The 22,789-nt window shown below is 42.3% G+C and overlaps 1 protein-coding gene across 1 annotated transcript; it reads right to left on the reverse strand.

The window, feature by feature from the left end:
* Nucleotides 1–271: 271 nt before the first annotated feature.
* Nucleotides 272–21,751, reverse strand: OAT (ornithine aminotransferase). Its single transcript, XM_077350025.1, has 10 exons — nucleotides 21,582–21,751; nucleotides 16,425–16,643; nucleotides 11,069–11,293; nucleotides 10,543–10,638; nucleotides 8,739–8,866; nucleotides 6,690–6,812; nucleotides 5,494–5,622; nucleotides 2,450–2,563; nucleotides 1,702–1,846; nucleotides 272–1,167 (listed from the first exon to the last, which is right to left on the reverse strand). The coding sequence occupies exons 2-10, from the start codon at nucleotides 16,621–16,623 to the stop codon at nucleotides 1,007–1,009; spliced, it is 1,320 nt and encodes a 439-aa protein (XP_077206140.1). The 5' UTR covers nucleotides 16,624–16,643; nucleotides 21,582–21,751; the 3' UTR covers nucleotides 272–1,006.
* Between the last annotated feature and the right edge of the window lie 1,038 nt (nucleotides 21,752–22,789).

The raw sequence follows: 22,789 nt of genomic DNA on the forward strand, positions 1-22,789 counted from the left end.
GAGATACCTTCGGGGATGTGGAATGGTATCTCATATGGCTCGCTGTCATTAGATTTCAGAAGCTAAGCAAGGTTGGTAGTTGGGTGGGAGATCACAACGGAAGTCTTTGCAGAGAAAGGCAAGGGCAAACCACCTCTGCTTAATCACTTACCTTGAAAACACTATGGGGTCACCTGCAACTTAACAGCATTTTACACACAAAAGATATCTTCAATGATACACACTATAGAAAGTGACTTTTAAAAACCCTCACAGAAGAAAAAGAAAGCTATAACTTGTTACAAGTTTTCATTATGAATAATCTTATGAAAGCAGGATAAGAACTACATGTTAGAGTTGCCATTCTTAGTTGTATGAGGAAGTTTCTATAGAATATCCTTCAACAATTAAAATAATTAGAATAGTTTCTGACTTTTACACCCAGGTATTGTCAACTGAAACCATGCCATCTAGAATCCATTCCCAAACACGATTAAATAGATATGTTCTTTACAATATGAACCATGACATCTGGTCTGGTTAACATCCACAAACAGAGGCACCTTTCTGAAAAGAGTAAGATTCTACCATTGTCAAGAGTTTCATATTACAACCTAGGATCTCCTGAGAGGACAAACCATTAGCACCAACATCAAGACTGCAATCTTTACGCAGCACCAAAGGACATTTTTTTAAAGCCAAAGATGATTATTTTTTAATCTTCATTTGGTACGTTAAATAATTTATACTTAAAACTTTGGGTGACATTCATAAGATGTCAAGTAGTTTCTATTTCTTCAAATGAAAACCAACACATTTTCCAATGTATACAGAAAGTATATTGAGTCATAATTTGCTTTTTCTTAAGTCCATCATAAAAAAAGTTTAGTTATTCAGTTTTAGAATTTTTAAGAATTCTTTTTCATAAGCTTGAGGAGGAAAAAATATTAATAGGGGACTCCAGAGCATCACTTGTTGCAGGAACACTGTGGATAACAACTTGAAGGCATGCTTTGAACATGTGATTTCAGAAAGATAAGATAGTTTTGTGGATAATTTCAATGCATTCTCTGAGCTCATCCTCTTTTATCACCAATGGAGGGGCCAATCTGATGATGTCACCGTGTGTCGGCTTGGCCAGAAGTCCGTTGTCACGGAGTCGCAGGCACACTTTCCAGGCATCAAAGTCTTAAACAAATACAAAACAATTTGCTTTTAAACTTGTTATGTTTATTCTACAAGTATAATAAGATAATGTGAAGCACGAAGGTTCAGGGTTTTTTTTTCCAGTTCAGGGGAAATCTTCCAAATTGATACTACTAAATAGATATTTAGGCATCTTGGAACTGTGGCCACATGGGGGCAGCTGTGTTTCCTGTATTTTAGACAGGCTCAATTCTAAATCAAAGTCTGCATCTAGCACTGGAAATTGCTAATCTTAGGAATTCTTCTGGGGAAGACACTTATCAAGTACCCAAGCCATTTTAGTCTGGGCAGTAGGCTCCTGGCTTTGCCACAAACCTTCAGCTGCGGTTTCTGCTCAGAGCTACCAAAACTCCCCCCCTCCCAAAAAAAATTGAGCTTCACGTCTGTATCACAGGTTAGTCTCTTTCTTTACTGAAGGACTTACATCAGTGCCTTTTTGAGAAAGGGTGGGTCACTAGGGTAGAAGAGAAAGAGTACAAAAGGGCTAGCTCCCCACCCCAGTATCATTAGCTTTACCTTTAGTTTCACGAATAACTATCGCATTTAATAGTCCTTTTCCTCTGACACACGTCACAATATCTGATGGGGTCTTCATAAGTTCATTTCTCAATATGTTTCCCATGGCTTCTGCATTTTTTGTTAATTCTTCCTCTTCAATTACCTAAAGAAGTTTAAGATAAAGTTTGAGCACTGAATAACCTTAAGGGAGTAAGTATGAACTTTAGAGCAGCTCTGCACAAGAAGAACACCATCAACAATAAGCTTATCAGTAAGCTTATCAAGAGGCAGGACATTTATGTGTAATCTTTACAGCATGGAAACATAAGGAAAAAGGACTACCGAAAACACAAAAAAATTCTGCAAATTACCATCTAAACCCATCCTTCTTCTAAAGAGCTCAACACTGCAGCCCATCTACCCACAATTTTCTTCTCAGTAACCTGATAGAGTAGGTTCAGGTGAGAGCTTTGCCTGTCCAACAGTAATCCAGTTGAAATCATACCAGAGGACCAATTCAAACTTGAGTATCCCTTGTCCAAGACCAACATACTAGTAAACAATCTGTCTAAAGCAGACTGTGGTTGATGCGTTATTCTCTGCCTCACATGTTAGCGTTTGTGTCACATTTTCATTTTAGAGGAAGAATAAGTTTAGGGAAGTTATCTTGTCTCTTAAAATGCAACTCTCAAGTCAGTTAAACGTAGCAATCTTGTTAGTTCAATCGTTCTTCAACTTTTGGAGTCTGTAGCTACAGCTTACATACCTCAAGTGCCGCTACAGCCACCCGACATGCCAATGGGTTCCCTCCGTACGTAGAGCCATGTTCACCAGGTTTAATGGTGAGCATCACTTCATCGTCACACAACACAGCAGAAACCTATAGAGAGAAGTGCAGCACTCAAACCACATAAAAAGGGTAATGTTCTGCTCGTCCACAGATAGTTTATAGCAAACATCCGCAGACTGTTTCATTCCTCAAGATAACAAGCACTTGCTATTGCTACTATCATCATTATATAATGCCGAGAGCAACAATCATAAAAATCCTCAGCAGTGTGCCTTAAGCAAATGGTTCTAGGGTAACGGTGTCTGAGGATGTGATGGTCCTTTTACTGTAGTTAGTATACATTTACCATTTAAAATTTAGCTCAAAACAGAAAAGGGAGTTCCAGTCTACAAAAGCCTTGGGGGAAGGCAGCATAAGAATGAAATAAGTAAATAAGTAAATAAGTAAATAAGTAAATAAGTAAATAAGTAAATAAGTAAATAAGTAAATAAGTAAATAAGTAAATAAGTAAATAAGTAAATAAGTAAATAAGTAAATAAGTAAATAAGTAAATAAGTAAATAAGTAAATAAGTAAATAAGTAAATAAGTAAATAAGTAAATAAGTAAATAAGTAAATAAGTAAATAAGTAAATAAGTAAATAAAAGAGCTATCTGTTGTATTCATCCAATGAGGCAAGAATTCCCCTACGTCAAAGTTGTATCAGCCAATGCATGCTAACCTAGATGATTTAAGCATCCCAAGTGCTGGAAAGACTTGGAGCCGAGACCCATAGATCTCACTTTCAAGGAAATGCAATTATGAGACCATCTCAAGCTGAACTGAACAGTCCCTTCCAAAGCAAGCTGTAAAAAACAGGTAAGCACCAGACTTGTTCCCTTTGTTCTTTAGTATCTACCCACTTGTAGCTCAAGGCAACAGAATGAAATAGCTCTGGGGCAGATGGCACTTGATTTCGATGGGCTCAGTAAGAACCCTGCAGCTCAAACTTTCTGAAGTAGAAGCCACAACTAAGCTTTCTCTGTCCTTCAGAACTCACAAAGAAATTTCATACTACTTGCTTCTTCCTCCTCCACAACATAAAAATCCAAAAGTCTCACATCAATTAACAATGACAAAGCTTATTTTTATTTTGAAATTGTATGTATAGAGCATTGTTGAGTACCAGGAGGTCTATAAAGATTCCATAACCATACTGCACAATATGTAGAGGCAAATACAAAACTGTTATTGTGTGCATGCTTAACAGGAGCTACAGACAAAAACACCTTCCTCAAGCATGTGTGTTATCTAATATTTATGAATGCAAACCAATTTAGATACAATTTTAAATATTACATGTATGCCTAAAACTAGTATGTGAGTTATCTCCCACTGCCTTGATTAAAGAAACAGGGCTGTGTAGCAAAAGTAACCAGCCACCTGTCACTCAGTGGAAAGCTAGGACAAGACAAGACAAGACATTACATCCACAAAGGTTCAAGGTGACCTATGGAGACTACTTAAATTCTGTGAAAAGCTTATCAAATGTGCACAGTGTTTGAGCCAGACACATGACCAAAATCATCCTGGTGGATTTCATAACGGATACAAGATGTTCTGGACTGTGAACAAATCTCTCTCTCAGAAAAGCAAGAGAAAGAAGGAAAGAGGGTTGATCAGCAATGACACTACCTGCAGATACAGTGCCTTAACCTGAACATCTAAAGTGACAGACCCACGATGAGTTCAAGACTGCAGAGTCACCAGTAACCAGTTCAGCTTATACCCGCACAAGACTAACAGACGCAAACACAGGGCACCAGAGATTGTGGTTATTCTACATCAAAGCTTTTCCCGGCCATCAAGACATCTTAAAGTGCAGGAATGTGAATCTCAGTGAATGGAACTAGTAGAACATCAGGAATACCGCTACAAGACACATCAATATTCCAGAATTGCTTCCTATGATAAAACCTTATGCATTGTTGTTCCTCTATATATTTCTGAAACAGCCTAGGGGGTGGGACATGTCCAAGTTGGAATAGGGCCAATCAGGGTGCAGCCAGCTTTGTCCTGGTTGGCTCTGCCCCTGACCCATTATGCACGGGGGGAATAACGCACATTCGGGGTGGGATGGCGGCGACTAAAATCACGATAACGCATGGTGCTGGCTGCAACCGGCCGTAGATTTGGTGCATGCCGCCGAAAAAGCCGCGTTAGCGAAACGCGGAAGAAAGCACAGCTTCCAGGTGACCAGGGCGCAACCAGAAGCGGTGCCGGGGTCGCCGCGTGCATAATCGGTTACTCTGGGTTTTGCCGCCGTTGCGTCACGTCCCGTGTATAAGCGGTTTGCTTCGTGTCTTCCCCCTCCACGTTTTCCATGTGATCCGAAATTGCCGTTTCCCGCCCTCCAGCCCTGGACTCTAGCCTCTTTGCTCTCAGACGCCTCAGCGCCTGGAGCCAGCAGCAGGTAAGGGGAGAGGCCCTGGGCAAAGGATTGTGGAGGGCCTCCTAACAAAGGCCTCCCGGCTGCTAGGCTGGCCTGCTAACGAGGCTGGCTTCTTGGCTGCTAGACTGGCCTACTGCTAGGCCGGCCTGCTGATTGCCTGCTAAGCTCTTTCTCGGCCCTGCTAATGAGCTGCCCAGCCCCCACCCACCCCACTTGATTTGGTTGCGAGCTGCAGCCCAAAGCCACCTTAAGCTGCCTGGCCAGGGGCCAGGGGAGGGGACCCTTTCAGGGTCTGTTCTTAGGAACAGGCTTTGAAGCTAGTTTTTATAATAAAGCAGAACTGCTGCAGGTCATAACATCTAAAGGTCATAACATCAAAAGAGTAGTATGGAAATAGCTGAAATCAGAAATATGTCTACCAGTGATATAGAAGTATCCCAAAATGTATATGTCTTCTGTGCTAAAGCTCTGCCCTATTATAATTAACTCCACTTTGTCTATGATCATTCCATAAATCAAGTTTGTACTTGGCTTGTTGCGAACTTTAATACATTCTGAAAAGATTAGCAGTGTTTAAAAATGCTACTTACAGGATAAACACCTCCAGACAAGGCCTTTCCAAGCAGGATCAGATCAGGTCTCACATTTTCATGATCAACGGCCAGCATTTTCCCAGTTCTAGCTAGCCCAGTCTGAATTTCATCAGCAATAAACAGAACCTGTTTTATTTTTAAAAGAACAAGATATAAATGCTCATCCTTCAACAATGTATCTTCGAAACCGTAAGACCCACTTCCCAACTCTTCAAGCAAACAACCAACCCTGATGTTTAAATCTCTCTTGCCTCAAAGACAAGGAGTCATGTCTACACCTTTGCAGTTCTGGACTACACAACAATTATTGTCGGGGGAAGAATAATTTAACAGGAGAGAGAGATTAAGTATCCTCCTACTTAACAGTCCTCTACATGCAAACTCAGGGGGTTGGCACCATTCTAAGAGCGGTGTTTTGCCTTATTAGAGACTGCGTTCCTGAAATGCCCTTAAATCTATTGTATGTTAATATGGCTACAATAAAAAGGAAAGAAAATTAATTTCAAAAGTGGATTGTCAAAAAGCAATGAACATTACCATTTATTTTGTTGGTTTGTTTTTAAACTGGGACATACCCTCCAAAGCTCTGTTGCACATAGCTCTCTAGGTCACATCCTTAAATCATATTTATTATCATCCAAGCTTCTGAGTGCCAAATTGCAAGTACACTATGAAGCAGACAGGTCACCATAAAAATACCACAGGGTGAAATCCACCACTGCTCTGCAAGGTAACAAAACTCTCTGAAAACATTTTTTAGTCTGTTGCTAAGTCAGTTAAGACAACATACCAGCTATGCACAAGGGGGCTAAAGTCTAAGCCTCAGGGTACACATAGTGTGTTCCAACAACTTTACTGCCTTTTTTCAGGTAGACACTTAGATAGCTGGGTTGAGCAAGGGCTCACCTTACAGAAAAGTATTCTCCCAGGACCAAGCTGAAGTCACTGGCAAGAAAATGAGAATACTGATTGCGCCCCAAAGTCAGCACCACTCACTGCTGGGCCTTTGGAAGACATAAGAAGCTATATATTAGAGTCTTAAGTATCAACCAGTAATGTCAAGAAATATCAGCATACAACTTGCAATATGTGAAAACATCAAAGGATCCCTGTCTTTGGTCTAAAAGAAACCCACTGCACTTGGGTAATCTTCAGAGTGTACGTATTTTCCTTCATTGCAGTGAATTACTTACATTGTGTTTTGTGCAGAGCTCCCGCACACCTGTTAGGTAACCGTTATCAGGAACTATCACACCAGCTTCACCTTGAATTGGTTCAACCATGAAAGCTGCTACGTTTGGATCCTGAAGCGCACGCTAAAGAACAATTACAAGCAGAAAACAGAAATGCCGGTTCAGTCCCTGTAACAGTCTAATTACGTTTTATCCCTTAACCTTTAACAGCCAGCTCATATTGACTTCACACCATAACAACTTTTAATATGAGCCACTAAGGATGAGATTTAACTTTCACCATCCACAAGGATGCAATGGCATCTCCCTGACAGACCAGCTGTGACAATTTTGATTGGTCCTCAGAGGGGAGGGCCCTCCTCCCAGGGCCACTCAGAGGTGCTGGCGTGCCATAAGGAAGCACCAGTGGGCCTCTCATTCCTCCTCTGTGGGAGGCCCCTCCCTCACTGAGGGCCAATCAGAGGCCCTTCCCCACTTCTGAGCGGGGCAAGGAGCACCACCACCTCCTCCATGGCCACTTGCCCTTCTGGCGAGCCTCCCTGTGGGACAAGGAGAGCTGCCAGCCTCTGCCCTGGCTGCCTGCCAGCAAAGTGCTTCGATGTCCTGCCGCCAGCTCGCAGCCTCACGGAGGGAGAACTGGCAGGGTGCTGCTGCCAGCTCCTGGCCTCACATGGGGAGAGCTGGTGGGGTGGGGGGTGCTGCCACCAGCTCCCAGCCCCACTCGGCAAGAGCTGGCAGGAGGACCTGCCACCAACTTGTGGCCCAATTTTAAAGTGAGTTTTGCCTCTAGACTACTGTATATATTTTCTCAGTACAATGGCACAAAAGCCATTTAGTTAGTTGCTGCAAAAATGCATTGGCTAGAAGACACACAAAAGAAGACACTATGGTACATATTTACAGGTGTTCAATACTGCTGTTCCTCACTCACCAGTTCAATTTAAGATGCAAAACTAGAACAACTGCAAGGAACATTTAATCCTTATTTTTTACTATGCTACCCCTGGAAATAGAAAAATGCTCTACCATTCATAAAAATTATGCCTTTTCAACAACCAAAAATGCTAAGTTAATTCCCACAGCACTTCCTCTGCCTCCAATATAGAATGAATTATCAGGAATGGAAGGGGGAGGGGATCCAGAATTGTATAAATGTTTGTGATAGGAGGAGGGAACTAGCTATAGAAAAACTTAACTACAAGACACTCATACATTACTAGCTATATCACTCACACTGACAGCTAAGATATTCATCAGAAAACACTTCAAGCTTCTCTTTCCCATTATGAGAGCTACAAATGTGCTCTTCACATCGCACATTGAATAAAATAATAGATTCTGGTAGACACAGGATTCTCAGAATACTGAATGCGTAAAGTACCTTTTGAATCATTATTCATTCAGAAGCATGCATTAGCATCCCTATTTTCATAAGATATTGACCAGAAGTGGCTTGTCTTTGATATTTCAGTCATTTCATGACCAAGTATGATTTGAGCCCAAATCACAGACCTACAATCTGTCCACCAGCTGTCATTTTTAGCACCTGAACTCAGTAGAACCAAACTTGTCCTCTAAACTGCAGTACAGGCACTAGAAAATGGAACAAAACACCAAAGCATATAGCTACAATTAGAACCCTCATTCAAATACTTTTAGCCCTATCACCATGTTTCTGGTGACTATCCCATAGTTATCAAGTAGGGATTAGTAAATTACCAAATAGGAATTAATTATTTTCTAGTCATCTTTGTTCTGCATATTAAATGTCTCCTGTACAATTATACTATGGTTTTTATTATATATATTTCTAGGAATCTAGCTTCAAAAGCATAAAATTGATATGACAAACTTAAAGCAAAATTGCTCTTATTAGCTGTGGCTAGCATAGAAAGAAGTAATGGTTTTGTATTTACTATATACAACAGTAACAAAGAATGGCAGAACAGCAGCAGAATACCGAACACAATATTTCAGTGTAAAGGCAACATGTGTAAAATTGTTAAAGAGTTGCTAGGCTCCTCCAAAGAAAGAGAAATAGCAAGGTACCTCAAGAGCTGGCAAGTCATTGTATGGAATGACCTCAAAACCTGGCATAAATGGTCCAAACCCATCATAGCTGGAAGGATCTGTAGAACTCGAGATAGCAGATAACGTTCTTCCCCAAAAGTTGCCAGCTGGCAGAGAGATATAGGTCAAACACTTAAAATTTCACTGACTAAGAAAAATTTCACTGACTAGTTATTTCATGCATTTTAGCTAGCTCAAAAATCCAAAGAAGTTAACAGACACTGTAATTTTCAAAAGACAAAGAAAATAGCATCACTATCTTGTCATTCACTGCCAAATATAGGTCAAGTATCTTATAATGCAAAAACCCTGTGGTGATTAATTTACACACATCTCTCAACTAGCTTATTTGAACAAGTAATTGAAAATCAATTTAAGACTTCTACCCCCTTTGACCCATTATCTAATTGCTTTTACAAGCTTAACTCTGGACTTTCAACCACATTTAGTGTTAAGGACATCGGTTTAGCTGCAAAGGCAGAACTAATTGGAGATTATTGTTTAACTATGCCAGACTTGTATGCCAACTATCTAAAAAGCAGTCCTTAGCAGCAGCTATAAATACATTCTATGCAACAACCTTCTTAAGGCTGAGAAATTATAACATGCTCTCAAGCAACACTAAGAACATGCATGGAGAAAGGGGAAAGATGTTAAGAGTGACTTTACACACACCAACATTATAATACTTGTCTCTGAGTTTAATGTTTCCCCAGCAGCCAGAATGGTTCAGACAAGCTTAAACTCAAAAACTGAGCAGGATCAGCCATGATTAGTCTTTGGACAGGAGAAAGGGTTGCCAGCTCTGAATTGAGAAATACCTGGAGACTCTGGGGCTGGAGCTGGGAGTGGGTGGAATTTTGGGAGGGGAGGGACCTCAATGGAGAATAATATCACGAAGTCCACTCACCAAAGCAGCCACTTTCTCCAGGGGAACTGATCTCTTTAGTCTGGAGACGAGCTATAATTTCATGGATCCCTAGATCCCACCTGGGGACTGGCATCCCTAACAGGAGACCACCAAGGAAGACCAGGGTTGCTATGCAGAGAACAACAATGGCAAACAACCTCTGCTCATCTCTCTCCTTAATGACCCTTGAAGGGTCACCAGAAGTTGGATTCATCTTGACAGTGCTTAATTTTATTTCCTAACAGGTGCACGTAAGGTTGAGATCACAGTTGTTGCTCAGTGCAATTCTAGGCAGTCACATCCTTCCAATTCTGTGGAAAGGAACATGCTTAGAGGAATGTAAATTTCTTTATAATTGTGCTGCTTCCCTCTTAGTAGTTCTTTTTAATGGTACTGAACAAAATCAGTGTGAACTAATAATTTAGCAATGCATGTGTAAAGAAAGCAATGTTCTACAAGTTCAGCCAAGCAACATGACATTGCTCAAGTAGAACGAAGTCATTTCAAGCAATTGAAGGCACTGTTAATACTGCACGCTTGAGCTTTCAATAATAAAAGGAAAATAATTCTTGAACCAAAGGCATCCTTAGTTTGTATGACTTTTTAGATACAAGGCACTGAATAGAGAGGTCACCAGTCGCACAGAAGTTTCTTACTGCCCCCTCCAGGTACTGCCCAATGAGCACCCAAAAAATGTTACTAATGGGGCACAAGGGGTGGGAGGGAATGGGTGGTATCCAAAAGGTAGAGTCAACAAAGATCACTCATATCCCATTATCTGGCAGACAGCAATCTTTGGATTTCATAATCCACAATTTCTATTACTGTTGTCTTACATACAGAAGGTGTTCACCATATGAAATTATAACATACCTGCAAAAATAATCTTTGCCTTATATTTCGGAATTCCTTTTACCGTATATGCCCACTTACGAGCCAGCTTACATGCTGTTTCTCCGGCCTCCACGCCTAAGTCAAGAGAGCACATGTGGGGGGAGGGGGGGGGAGAGAAACTTGTTACTATCAGCTGCCATAGCAGGGATCATACATCACATACAAATAACGAGAAAAGTACCTGACCCTGGAAAAAGGAAGTGGGGAGAACCTGCCAGAATGCCAGAAAAGAATAAGCAGAAAACATCATCACGTCCCAAGAAAACTTCAATTCTATCTGCTCATTCTCCCCAAGGAAAGTGTGGGGAAATAAGCTAAAGCTGTGCCTACATTTTCAAGTTATAATAAGTTCACTCACTATGAGCCCAGAAGATATCGGAACACTCAGGAAGTGATCAGAAATTTCAGGGATGTACAACCATCTTCTATAGCCTTCGGGGAGGGCGGTGTATAAATATAATAAGTTGCAAAGGTGTTCATTCACATGATTTGTAGAATATATTACCTGTGTTCATTGGAAGCACTTTGTTGTAGTTGAACAATTTAGTGATATACTCTTCATATTCACCAAGCACATCGTTGTAAAATGCTCTTGAGGTAAGGGTAAGTTTCTCAGACTGGGATTTCAATGCTGCTACGATCTTTGGGTGACAATGGCCTTGATTGACAGCACTGTAAGCACTTAAAAAGTCAAAGTATCGTCTGCCTTCTACGTCCCATACATAAATACCTAAGAAGTAGTACAATGAGATATTAAGCAAAACAATTTAAAATAATTATTTCATAAAATACAGGCAAAGATGACTTGAGTCAATGTTTTCCAGGTGATAAAAATAAAACAAGCTAAAATAAACTGAAACACCAACATAAATGAAACACATACTTTAATTCACCTCGGGAAGAATATTAAGCATATAACTTCTGCCCTAAAGGTAAAGGTAAAGGTATCCCCTGTGCAAGCACCGAGTCATGTCTGACCCTTGGGGTGACGCCCTCCAGCGTTTTCATGGCAGACTCAATACGGGGTGGTTTGCCAGTGCCTTCCCCAGTCATGACCGTTTACCCCCCAGCAAGCAAGCTGGGTACTCATTTTACCGACCTCGGAAGGATGGAAGGCTGAGTCAACCTTGAGCCGGCTGCTGGGATCGAACTCTCAGCCTCATGGGCAGACAGCTCCAGACAGCATATCGCTGCCTTACCACTCTGCGCCACAAGAGGCTCATAACTTCTGCCCTAGTGTTTATTAATCATGTTACACTTAAATGTGCAAAGTCCAGCTCAGACCAACAAGATGAAACAATGGGAAGTCTGTGTGTTTTCAAGGATCCAAGGTGAACAGAGGGGTACAAAACCCTTTTTTTTCTTTTTCTCCAGCTAATAAGCCTTTGCAGATGGTAAGATGCCAAGACCAAGCTGTTTTACTTATGTCCAATGAACCACTTGATATGGCTGTATATTGCTTTGTGCCTTGCTACACTCTTAGCTAGGTGCCAAGTATGTGCAGAGATCATACTACTCTAAAGAGTTGTTAATTTACAGCTGTCAACAGTGAAGAGAGTTAAGGCTGTAAATGGTTTCCAGGCACTTACATTTTTCTACTAGCTTTAAGCAAGGATTACAAAATTACGTAAAAGCAAGAATGCTATTAGACTTGGACGTTCTTTGATCTCCTGATTAAATTAACACTTAAGAGGCATTTCTCAGGTCTTGCTGAAGTTTTGCCAATGCAATGTGAGTTTCAGAGAACCTCTGAATCAGATGATGCCAGTGTAACAAACTAATGACGCTCCAGACAGCCCAGCTACCAAGAGAACATTAAGAAGCCAGCCATTTTTCCAACAGGAGGGGGAGCAAAGTCACATTGCTTGTCTGTTAATTACTCTGCAGAATCAATTCTATCCTAAAGGCATAAAAAGCTTCAGCAACTGTGATCATGTTCTTAATTTTTGTATGTAATTTAATAATTTTCATTACTTGTTCTGGCTCAGTTACAGCCAAAGGAAAATAAAGCCAAGTCTAGCTACTAAGACAAGGGCACAGATTAAAGGCGGGAGGCACTTAGGACACAGAGACACCTAGGGCATGGTACACGATGCACACAAACATAACCTCTAATCTTCATAGCACTGCCCCTATCTCCTGAGCCTTTGGCAGAAGGGTTGGAAAGAGAGCAACACTATGAGTCTGACAGAAAGCTCCTTCTTTTCTTGGAGGTTCTGCCAGGCCCCCATGAAAAACCAAAATACTCCAGATTTCCCTCACAGCCAAGGAGGTTGATTGTTGCTACAGGTATCTTCCACATATGCAAAACAGGAAGGGCACACTGGCATCTTCAGTATGATTGCCTTACACACTTTGTAGTGCTCATTTTTTGCAATTGACTGAATATCCATAACGATCTGCCAAACTAGCCAGAGTTGAACCACTGCACTTCTATCTATGACTACAATGATAGCCTCTTGTTGCTAAATTAAAGAACTTCAGAGTTTTGCTACCAAAGGTCACATATCTTGAGATACTTGTTCCTCTAATTTTGTTTGTTTATAATTAAATGATATAAGATATTTTATAGTTCTGCTTACTGGCCTGAATTTGTATCCTTTCCATTTCCTTTCTCACATGTGTGTAATTAAGAGGTAGCTAAAAATGCTTATAACCTCACCAATATGCAGCATCCCAGCCCAGATCAGCTGTGAGGTGGGGGCTTAACGAACACGCTTGGTGTGGCAGCAGCTGCGAATATGGTCCATTTCTCATTAGCTGAACTAGGGCCATGGTGGTCCTGAAGCCATGGGGCATTTGGCAATGGCCAGAGTCTCCTCCTGCCAGCTCCTGACTGGTTGGAGGGTAAGTGCCTAACATGGCCTGTCAAACACACCTTTCTCAAAGTGGGGGACACCCATTTCCTTCTTGAAGGAGATGCCAGTCATGGGGAGATCATCACCAATGCCTCCCAACAGATGGAAAACATGTGGAACCCTTGCTGTAAAGCACCTGAAGAAAGCATTTGACAGTTGTTAAAGTACATCACCTGCTGCTGGGCAGAACGAAAAGTCCACACATGCAGTTTATTAAAGGGGGATAGAGGTTATGAGGGCTTACTTATACTGGATTGCACTTGGAGCCAAAAGTGCCAGTGAACTCAGAGGTTTGCTTACTATTTTGACTTTTTAGTGGATACTGCTCCATTCAGACTTTTTTTCAAGAGAACCCTGAGGGGGAGCTCCTCAAACTGAGAAAGAAGACTTTCTGCTACCTGATAAGATTTAGACTGTGGAGAAACATGCTCTTCAGCAACTAACAAACTTGCCTTCTAATGATTTTTTTACCCAGTAAGCAACCATAAATCCATGGCTCATTCTGTACACATTGGATAATGTACTTCTAATGCACTTTAGAAGCAGATTTTCCTGTTTCACAGAGGAAAATCCAGCTGCTAAAGCATACTGAACGTTTATTATCAAACAGGTGTGGAATGAACCCAGATCACTGTAATAAAGGGCAGAAGGCGGGGGAACCATTTTAATTACTTCTGCCCCCTTCTTTTTTTAAAAGACCTGTGTGTTCCAATTAGATAAATAAAATCAACCAGCTTGTTTGTTTTCAAAGGGAGATCTGCCATGGTTTCTTTATCGCATAAAACATAGTCTAGGATCACCAAATGCAGTCTAACCTAATTTATAGTGCAATCTTAAGAACACTTTCCTTGGAGTAAGTCCTATTGATTAGACCCAACTCCGATTCAGACTAGACCTATTTAGAATTGCTCTCTAAGTCTACATAGAACTTTCCATCCTGAACAATCAGAAACCGCAGCCTTAGGCTAATCAATACTGATGCTCAGCAATAACCATTTCTCTATCCACTTTTTTTCTTTTGTTCTTAGTACCTAGCCTCAACATTTTTCATCTATTCAAAAGCTTGCTCGTGTCTTTATAACTTTATAATATTGCTACGTGTTTTGGATTTTTTCATGTATTATTTATTCTTCTGCTACAGAAATAATACTTTACTCATCAAGACAAGACAAAAAGAACCCCGTTTTATTACACTTCTCCCCTAGATACCTAACACAGTGTTCTAGTCATGAGAGAAGTTGTAGGGGACCCTTACATTGAAAGTACTTATCAGCACTTCAACATCTTGCTTCAAGTGATTTTTTATTTTGTTTTGCCCAACCTTTTGTTAAAAATCAGAGCAGTGAGACCAGCAATGATTCCAACTTTCTCCCAAGTTAAGGCCCTTGTCCATGCTTTCAAGTTCTCTGTGCATGCCCAAGGACTGTGTGTGTGTGGGGGGGGGCAGCAAAAATGACAACAGGTTATGGAAATCAGGCACATATGAGGACTCGTGTTAGAGTAGCAGGAACATGAAGCTCCTTGCCCAATGTCTGCAATATCCAGAACTTGAAGTAACTCTACACAGAAGATTTACCTATGAAAAGCAAAGCTGAAACAGAAGAGTGTAATGTTTAATACACAGGTAGGGTTATAGTTAGGCTCCCATCTACAGGCCCAACTGAAACAAAATTACTCACACAGAAAGTAGTAGAGGTTGCAAGGGAGTGATACCATCTGTGTGCTGGTTTCAAGTAGCAAGCAATACTTGATAAGCCAATAATAGCAAAAAGGTCACAGATCTGTTTATGTCAGCAACAGCTGTAGGTTGCTCACAAAACATTTACGACAGGCCTCATCAGGAAAGAAAGACTGGCAAAACGTAGCATAGACAGCAACAGTCAGTACCTGTCTGACACACATTCGGCACATACATGTTGAGGCCACCATGATAACTCTTGCTTGAGTTCTGTTACATCAGTGCTTGCAAAGTAAGAGCCATTTTGTCAGCCACAAATGAATCTCTATTCAATAGCCTGGTTGAGAAACACACTTAGAATGGCCCCCATAGAAATTGAACTCAGTTCTAAGTAAATGCCACTGTACATATTCACAAATACCCATTCTGGCTGCCAGTATCCTGTCCCCATCTGGATTCTTCCTAAACTTTCAAGAGATTGATCTATCAGCACAGAAGCTAGGAAAAACGACCTTAAAGTGACTGAAGCACTACTGCCTATCTTCCCCATAAAGAATGCAGGTGGAAATGCATTCTTTATGGGGAAGATAGGCAGTAGTGCTTCAGTCACTTTAAGGTCGTTTTTCCTAGCTTCTGTGCTGATAGATCAATCTCTTGAAATTCTTGAATAAAACTTAGCATGGGATGATCAAGAATGTTCCCTCACTAGCATACTGTAGTTCCCATTCTCTTAGAAGAAGAGTTGGCTTTATACCCTACTTTTCACTCCAAAGGAGTCTCAACTGCCCTCCCCTATTCTCCCCACAACAGACACCCTGTAAGGTAGGTGGGGCTGAGAGAGCTCTGACAGTACTATTGTGATAACAGCTCTATCAGGACTGTGACTAGCCCAAGGTCACCCACTTGGCTGCATGTGGAGGAGTGGAGAATCAAACCCAGCTTGCCTACATTTCAGGAAGCAAGAGGACACTAAGTAAAGCTTCGATTTATCATCAACCAACACTGGGAGAATACTGTGGCATTTTTATCCTGAACTCACATTTGTAGTGGCCTGCCAGTAACGCTATGTGCAGTACTCAACCTAAGAATTTTCTGAATACATACCCCCAAGAAAAGAGCAGATACATGACGTTGATAATCAGGTTTTTATCTCACATTTATCCCTCCCCAGCTTTCTTATCCCACTGCCTTCTTGCTGCGTTCTTCCACTAGCACCACCTACAAGATGGCTCATCTCTATCTCCTGGTATAAGAGGTCCAGAAATCAAACATACTGCTTCACTTCCTAGCTGGGAACACTAAATAGTACTGTGGCTGCTGATTACCTTTTCCTCTTTCAAGAGCAACAGGGAGCGGATGGTAGTTATGTGCACCATACTTGGCCTCCCGCTCAAATATGTAGTCAGATGATGGTGGGCGCTGGACTGTTTTCTTAGTTGCAACGGATGTAGCGGAACTCACTGAAGCATGAATACCACGGTGGAGAAGAGCAGACAGCTGTGGGTGCGCAAGTTTTGAAAACATGATTGCAAATGGTTGCAGATCTGAAAAGAGAAAGTTAATACACAGGAAAATAAGTGATAAATCCCAAAGACTCATGGAATACAGGAATTGCAAAAGGGGCCTGCAAGAAAATCCAGCAGCTTTTATAAAAGACTTTTCAAAAGGCTGTGGATACAGGATTCAAACAGACTTTGAAATCTTCTTCTGGAATATCGGATGGTTCTCCACAGCGACATCACTACTCTTTAATACCACACTTGTTTTTAATTTTTTTTAAATCCACTTGTTACATGTTTGAGTCCACCGAGCTCTGTTGAATTATTTACATATGATGATTCACTTTTAAAAATCTCAAGAGCTGCATTTTATAATACAGCCATTGCTTCCAAAACTTTGCAACACCAACACCAAACAAAGACTAATCCTCAAGAAAACTAAAGTTTGTTTTACCGCTCAGAACCATGAGATACCAGATAAAATTAAATCATCCACCACTTAAGACAAGTTTAATGCATTTTTCACTTATAGTCTCCATACATTCATGTGAGTCACACAGCCCTGCCTACAGGAGCCTATGCTTTTTTCACTGCCTTGTGGAAAGACCTACTGCCAATGCACAAGGATGCCATGCTTCCTTATTCTCTTAACATGAAAATTAATAGCAGAAGTAATATGGTGAGCCCTGTCCCACTTGGCTTGCTTTATACAGCCCTTACCTCAGCTTCTCCTCTTACCAGTTTGATATTACATGAGAACCAGGTGGTGTAGCGGAAGAGCTAGCATGGGACAGTGGTTAAGAGCAGTGGCCTCTAACCTGGAGAACCAGGTTCATTCTCCACTCCTCCACATGTAGCCAGTTCGGTGACCTTGGGCTATCCACAGTTCTCTTTGAGCTGTTTTCAGTTCTCTTAGAGTTCCCTCAGCCTCACCTACCTCATAGGGTGCCTGTTATGGGTAGAGGAAGGGAAAGGTGTTTGTAAGCCACTTTGAGACTTCTTCAAGTAGGGAAAAGCGGGATATTAAAAAAAAAAAAACAGATCTTATCACCACTTTTTCTGTAGCTCAGTGCATCCCTTACTCAATGATTCCCAGGTCTGGACAGGTTGAAGACCATTGGCTTATGCAGAATTTTAAGAATCAAGCAACACTATAAGTACACACTCCAGCACAAGCCTACACCAGTCACAATTCACTGGGAGCCAGAGGTTAACCATTACTGCTTAGCTTCTACACCAACCACTATTTTTAGTACTCTATACCAGTGGTCCCCAACCTGCGGCACCGGGCCACGAAGGCCAGGGCGCCGGGCCGCGGTTCCCTCTCCCCGCCCCCCCCCCCCGCAGTAAAAAACTTCCCAGGCCGCAAGCTTGCAATGCGCGGGCGGGGCAGTTGCCCTGCCGGTCCCCAGCCGAAAAAAGGTTGGGGACCACTGCTCTATACTAACACTTTCCACCAGGCTAGGGCATGAATGAAGCTAACGAGGGAACTTAGTAAGGCTGAAGGCTCCCCTTGTCTTCCTACCACGTCAGATTTAACAAACTGTATTCAAGATATAAGCTTATTACATCATGTTTACAAGATTGCATCATTAGCATCCCACTGTTCACACTCATATAAAGAGCTTGCGTAATTTTGCCACCCTCTTTCAAAAGATGAAGAGTTAACTTCTGTTAATATTAACACAGAATGTTAACAGAGTTCAAATATGATGAATTTTTTTCTCCAAATAACAAGCACCCCACAATTGAAGATCTGGAGGAAACCCAGATGTCAAATTGCATCACTCTAAGTTGCATCACGATGAACTACTCAGCGTGATAGGTTAAGCCACACACAGCCCCTCACGGAAAATGAACTAATTTTCTTAATGCTGCTTTTAAGAAAGGCTTTTTCACAGTGATTGTGACAACCCAGGAAATAGCTGTCGTTGTCATGAGGTCTACTGTCACATCTTATCACTAGCTAAGAGAACAGAGATGCCTTTCTGCCTTAAGAAAGCAAGATAAAAGTATAGTATCTTACAGATACAACACCAACCTTTTAAAGGTCAGATACTATCAGCTAATAATGGAGATTCAAATTATTACAGAGTCCATTCACATATTGTGAGCAAGACTTCTTGATGCAAATGGCCACTAAAGAGCACCAGATGTGAAATTTATCCACACAAAATAGTGGATGTAGGGTTGTGCGCTTCGGCATCTGAAGTTGACATTCCAGGCCGAAGCAGTCAATGCCACAGCGGGGGGGGGGGAGGTGCCAGTGGCGGTGTGAACCCGGCACCTGCAAGCAGGCACAGAGCGCTGCGCCTGCGTGTCTGCACTGACTGGTGCTCCAGCACCGGTGCCACTCCTCCCGCCCCCTGCACCGCTGGCTGTTTGGCCTGGAACAGCCACTTCAGACGCCAAAGCACACAACCCTAGGGATAGCCCAGGCAGAGTGATCTCGGAAGCTAAGCAGGGTCAGCCTCTTCTGCTCTGCTCCCCAAAGAGCACCAAAATCCAGAGATCAGAACTTGCTCAAGTTCCCCAGTCCAAAAGAAATAAAACTGGCCTCGACCAGAACCAGGTCTTTTTTGGTCCTGGTCCCAACCTGGTGGAACATTCTCCATGATGAGATAGGGGTCCTCTGAGACCTTCCACAGTTCCGGAGGCCTGCAAGACAGAGCTGTTCTGCCAGGCCTATGGCTGAGACCAAGAAATTAACACTGAGAAAATGCTGGCCTCCATCCTCACAACCTCAGCAATGTGCCATCCACAAAACACTCACAGCAGAGCAGAAAGGGAGTTCCCCTTTATAAGATTTTAATGGAGGCAGTTTAATATATAGTTTAATTATTTTAATTTTAAAAATTTAATTGTTTGTCAATGTAACTTTATTATTTGTATATGCCTGTTGTTACCCACTCTGAGCCAACCAGGAAGGGCATGCTATAAAGATAGTTGTTGTTGTTATTTGGGTGGTAGATCACCAAGGAAGTCTAGATCACAACACAGAGGCAGACAGTGGCAAACCTGAGTGTCTCTTGCCTTCAAAACCTCACTGGGTTGCCAAAAGAGTTGCAGTCAGCTCTGACTTGACTGCAAAAAACGTTTTTGGACTGTACTACCTGCTTATCAAACATACCCTGTTGCAAGCTCCAGGCGGGAAAAGATCCACTGGATTATCAGGAAAGGAGAGCATTTAGTAGAGTGGATGTCAGGCTAAATAAAGGTCGTGTTTTTTTTCCATAGCGGAAAGACGCATGGAGGAAGGTTCAGTACACAAGGAACATATAGTAGTCTCCTTTTCCTCTCTGATGACTTCACAAGTTGTGTTGTGTTTGATTTTAACTACAAAAACCAGTTTGACAGCTAGTTGATATGGAACAAAATAAACGGCACGTATACCTCTCCCCACCCACTTTCAACTCTCCTAAAAATTGTATCTCTATAGTCTTAATCTCTCATGATGACATACCGTAGCAGCAGCATAGTATAAATGGACTGGCCAGGAAAAGAGCACCCAAGTATGAGTTCCTGTGCTTTTGTGGAAATTGGACATCAGTTATTCAAGAGGGCTAGTTGCATTTGTTGCAACCAACACAGAACCCAAACATAAAGCCTATATAGAGCAATATTGGAAGAATTTCATATCTAGATTAACTCACAAACCTCCATCTGGTGAGTCATGAAGCCAACTAAGAGGGCTCCAGTACACAAACACTGATGACAGAACACCATTAGACTCCAAAACTCCTCCGACCGACATTGCACCATCAGAGGAACTCCCACTCTATAGTGATTGGCTGAAAACTGGGGAGGATTGGGGACTATGCCGCTGCTAAGGGGTTGACTGGTTTTATTAGGGTTTTACTGTTTTATATGTAAGCCACCATGAGTCTTTGGAAAGTGGCAGCATAGAAATCTAAAGAATAAATAAAGAAAATGCTGTTAGACTCCCATCTATTCTGGGGAGAAATGAAGCATCACCGTTTTCCCTCAAAATCTTTATGCCACTAGAGGCCAGATTAGTAAAATCTGGTGACACAAGTTCTACAGCCCACTTTAATGTTTAATTTTTCTACGGTTCCATGTTGCTTCATTTCATTCATCATTGTTAATCTAAGTTATCTGTACTGTTTCTGTTCTGTTTCGTGTGAACCGCCCTGAGCCTTCGGTGAGGGCGGTATACAAATATAACAAATAAATAAATAATAAAAATAATCAAAGCTCAATGAGTGATAATGGGAAGCCTGCTAGGCCCAAATATATACAACAGACTTATTTATTTCTTCAATTAATTTACATACTGCCTCTCTTGGACTCACTGTCTTGGCTTTTTCCTAAAAACCCTTCTTCCTCACCCCAGCAGGCAAAGAATTCCAGGCACAATCAAGAAGAAGAGCTGCATCTTTGTACGCCACTTTTCACTACCCGAAGGAGCGTCAAATCAGCTTACAATTGCTTCCTCTCCCCACAACAGACACCCTGTAAAGTAGGCGGACTAAGAAAGTCCTGAGAGAACTGCCCTGCAAGAACAGCTCTAAGACAGCTGTGAGTGCCCAAGGTCACCCTGCTGGCTGCATGTGGCAAAGTGGGAAATCGAACCCGGCTCTCCAGGTTAGAAACCGCCGCTCTTCACCACCACACCACGTTGGCTCTCGGTATGTCTGGCGGGGAAGCGGGGAGGAAACCAGCGTGTTCGGAGGAACTGTCCTGCGGGATCCTCCCGAGGCAGTTTCCAGCAGCTCTACACCAAATTAAGACGGGGGAGGAGCAAAGCTCTTAGGAAAGGCAGCAGAGCACTGAGGGACGTCAGAAGCCTAAACGCCGCGCTCGCCGCCCAAAGGCCCAGCCTCACCCCGCCCCACATGAGGAGCCACTCTGCCCGGCATCTTCCGGGGGATTAGAAGGCGGCCCTCAGCGCAAGAGCCACGCCGGAGCCCAAAGCAACATCATCGCGCCAGGCGACACCCGCAGCGGCTTCCTCCGCCCTACCTCCACAAGCCGACGCCGCTTCTCCCTTCGCGCCACGGGAAAGAGGAGGGGGACACGCAGCGCCCACTCGCTCCAGCCACGGTCACCCCGCGAAAGGCCGGACGCGTCACAAGTCCGCAAGCCCCGCCGCCGCAGGGGGACTCCATTGGCCGCCCCGGCACGTCTCGACCAATCGCCACTCGGCGATCACTCCTCCCCGGCTCTGCCTTTTTCCTATTGGCTGGCGTCTGTTCCTGCCCCGCCACGCATTGATCGGTCTTAGCGCATTCCTGGCTCTGAGTTTCAACCAATCAGAATGTCCCCCTAGAGAATCTTTTCGGGAGGCTTCACTGGTTTTCTTGTCAGCCCCGCTTTTTGGCTCTCTGCAAAGTGGACCTTCTCCGCTTTACTTAGACTTGAGGTTTTTGCCGCTACCTTCTTTCTAGTCTATCTCTGTGTGCCTTTACTTCCTTTTTTTCCAATGTAGAACTACAATCTTGTACGATTTTAGCTCGCGTATAAGTTATCTGTGCTGCCCCCCAAAAGACTCCTGGGAATTGTAGTATGAAAAGGTTGCCGATTCCCTCTTAAAGTTCTCCAACATCCTTTACATAGGTTTTACCACTGAGAATGAACGACTACTAAACCAGTTTAAGGCTGCTGCCTATACGCGCCATCTGACACTAGTAATTTGGTGTCTGTTTATTAACTGGAGGTAAAATCTTCTATTACAAAGTTTAATGGGTCTTATGCACGAGAAAGTCATCTCCTTTAGACCCAGATTTTTTCCAGACAGTTTTTTAAAAAATCCCGTTGCTGATAAAACAGCTGGACAGGAGAAGCTGAAAAAGAAAAACAGGAGGATAAGAGTTAACTATTCCCCTCCACACACCTTTCCTGAAGCTGTTTTTGCCTAATAGAAGTAGCACTGGATTTTATTGCATGCAATTGTATGTAATGTGTAGATAGATTCCCCCATACTGCTTCTTCTATTTTAAGGCTTATTCAAATGCATAGAGAATAGGTTGTTTAATGGCTCTAAGCTATAATAACATAATAAGAGGTCCAACAACAGCTGATGGGGACAAAGAACAGAGGAAAGTAGTTGCCTTTATACCTCAAATATAATCTTTTCAATGGTATCTGGGTGGCCTCTGTTTTAAGATGAATTCTGGATTAGAGGCTGCTGTAATCCAATTTAATAGGATTCTGCTTCTGTTTTTAATGTG

Source organism: Paroedura picta, chromosome 8 (genome assembly GCF_049243985.1).
Source record: "Paroedura picta isolate Pp20150507F chromosome 8, Ppicta_v3.0, whole genome shotgun sequence".
Classification (NCBI taxonomy): Eukaryota; Metazoa; Chordata; class Lepidosauria; order Squamata; family Gekkonidae; genus Paroedura; species Paroedura picta.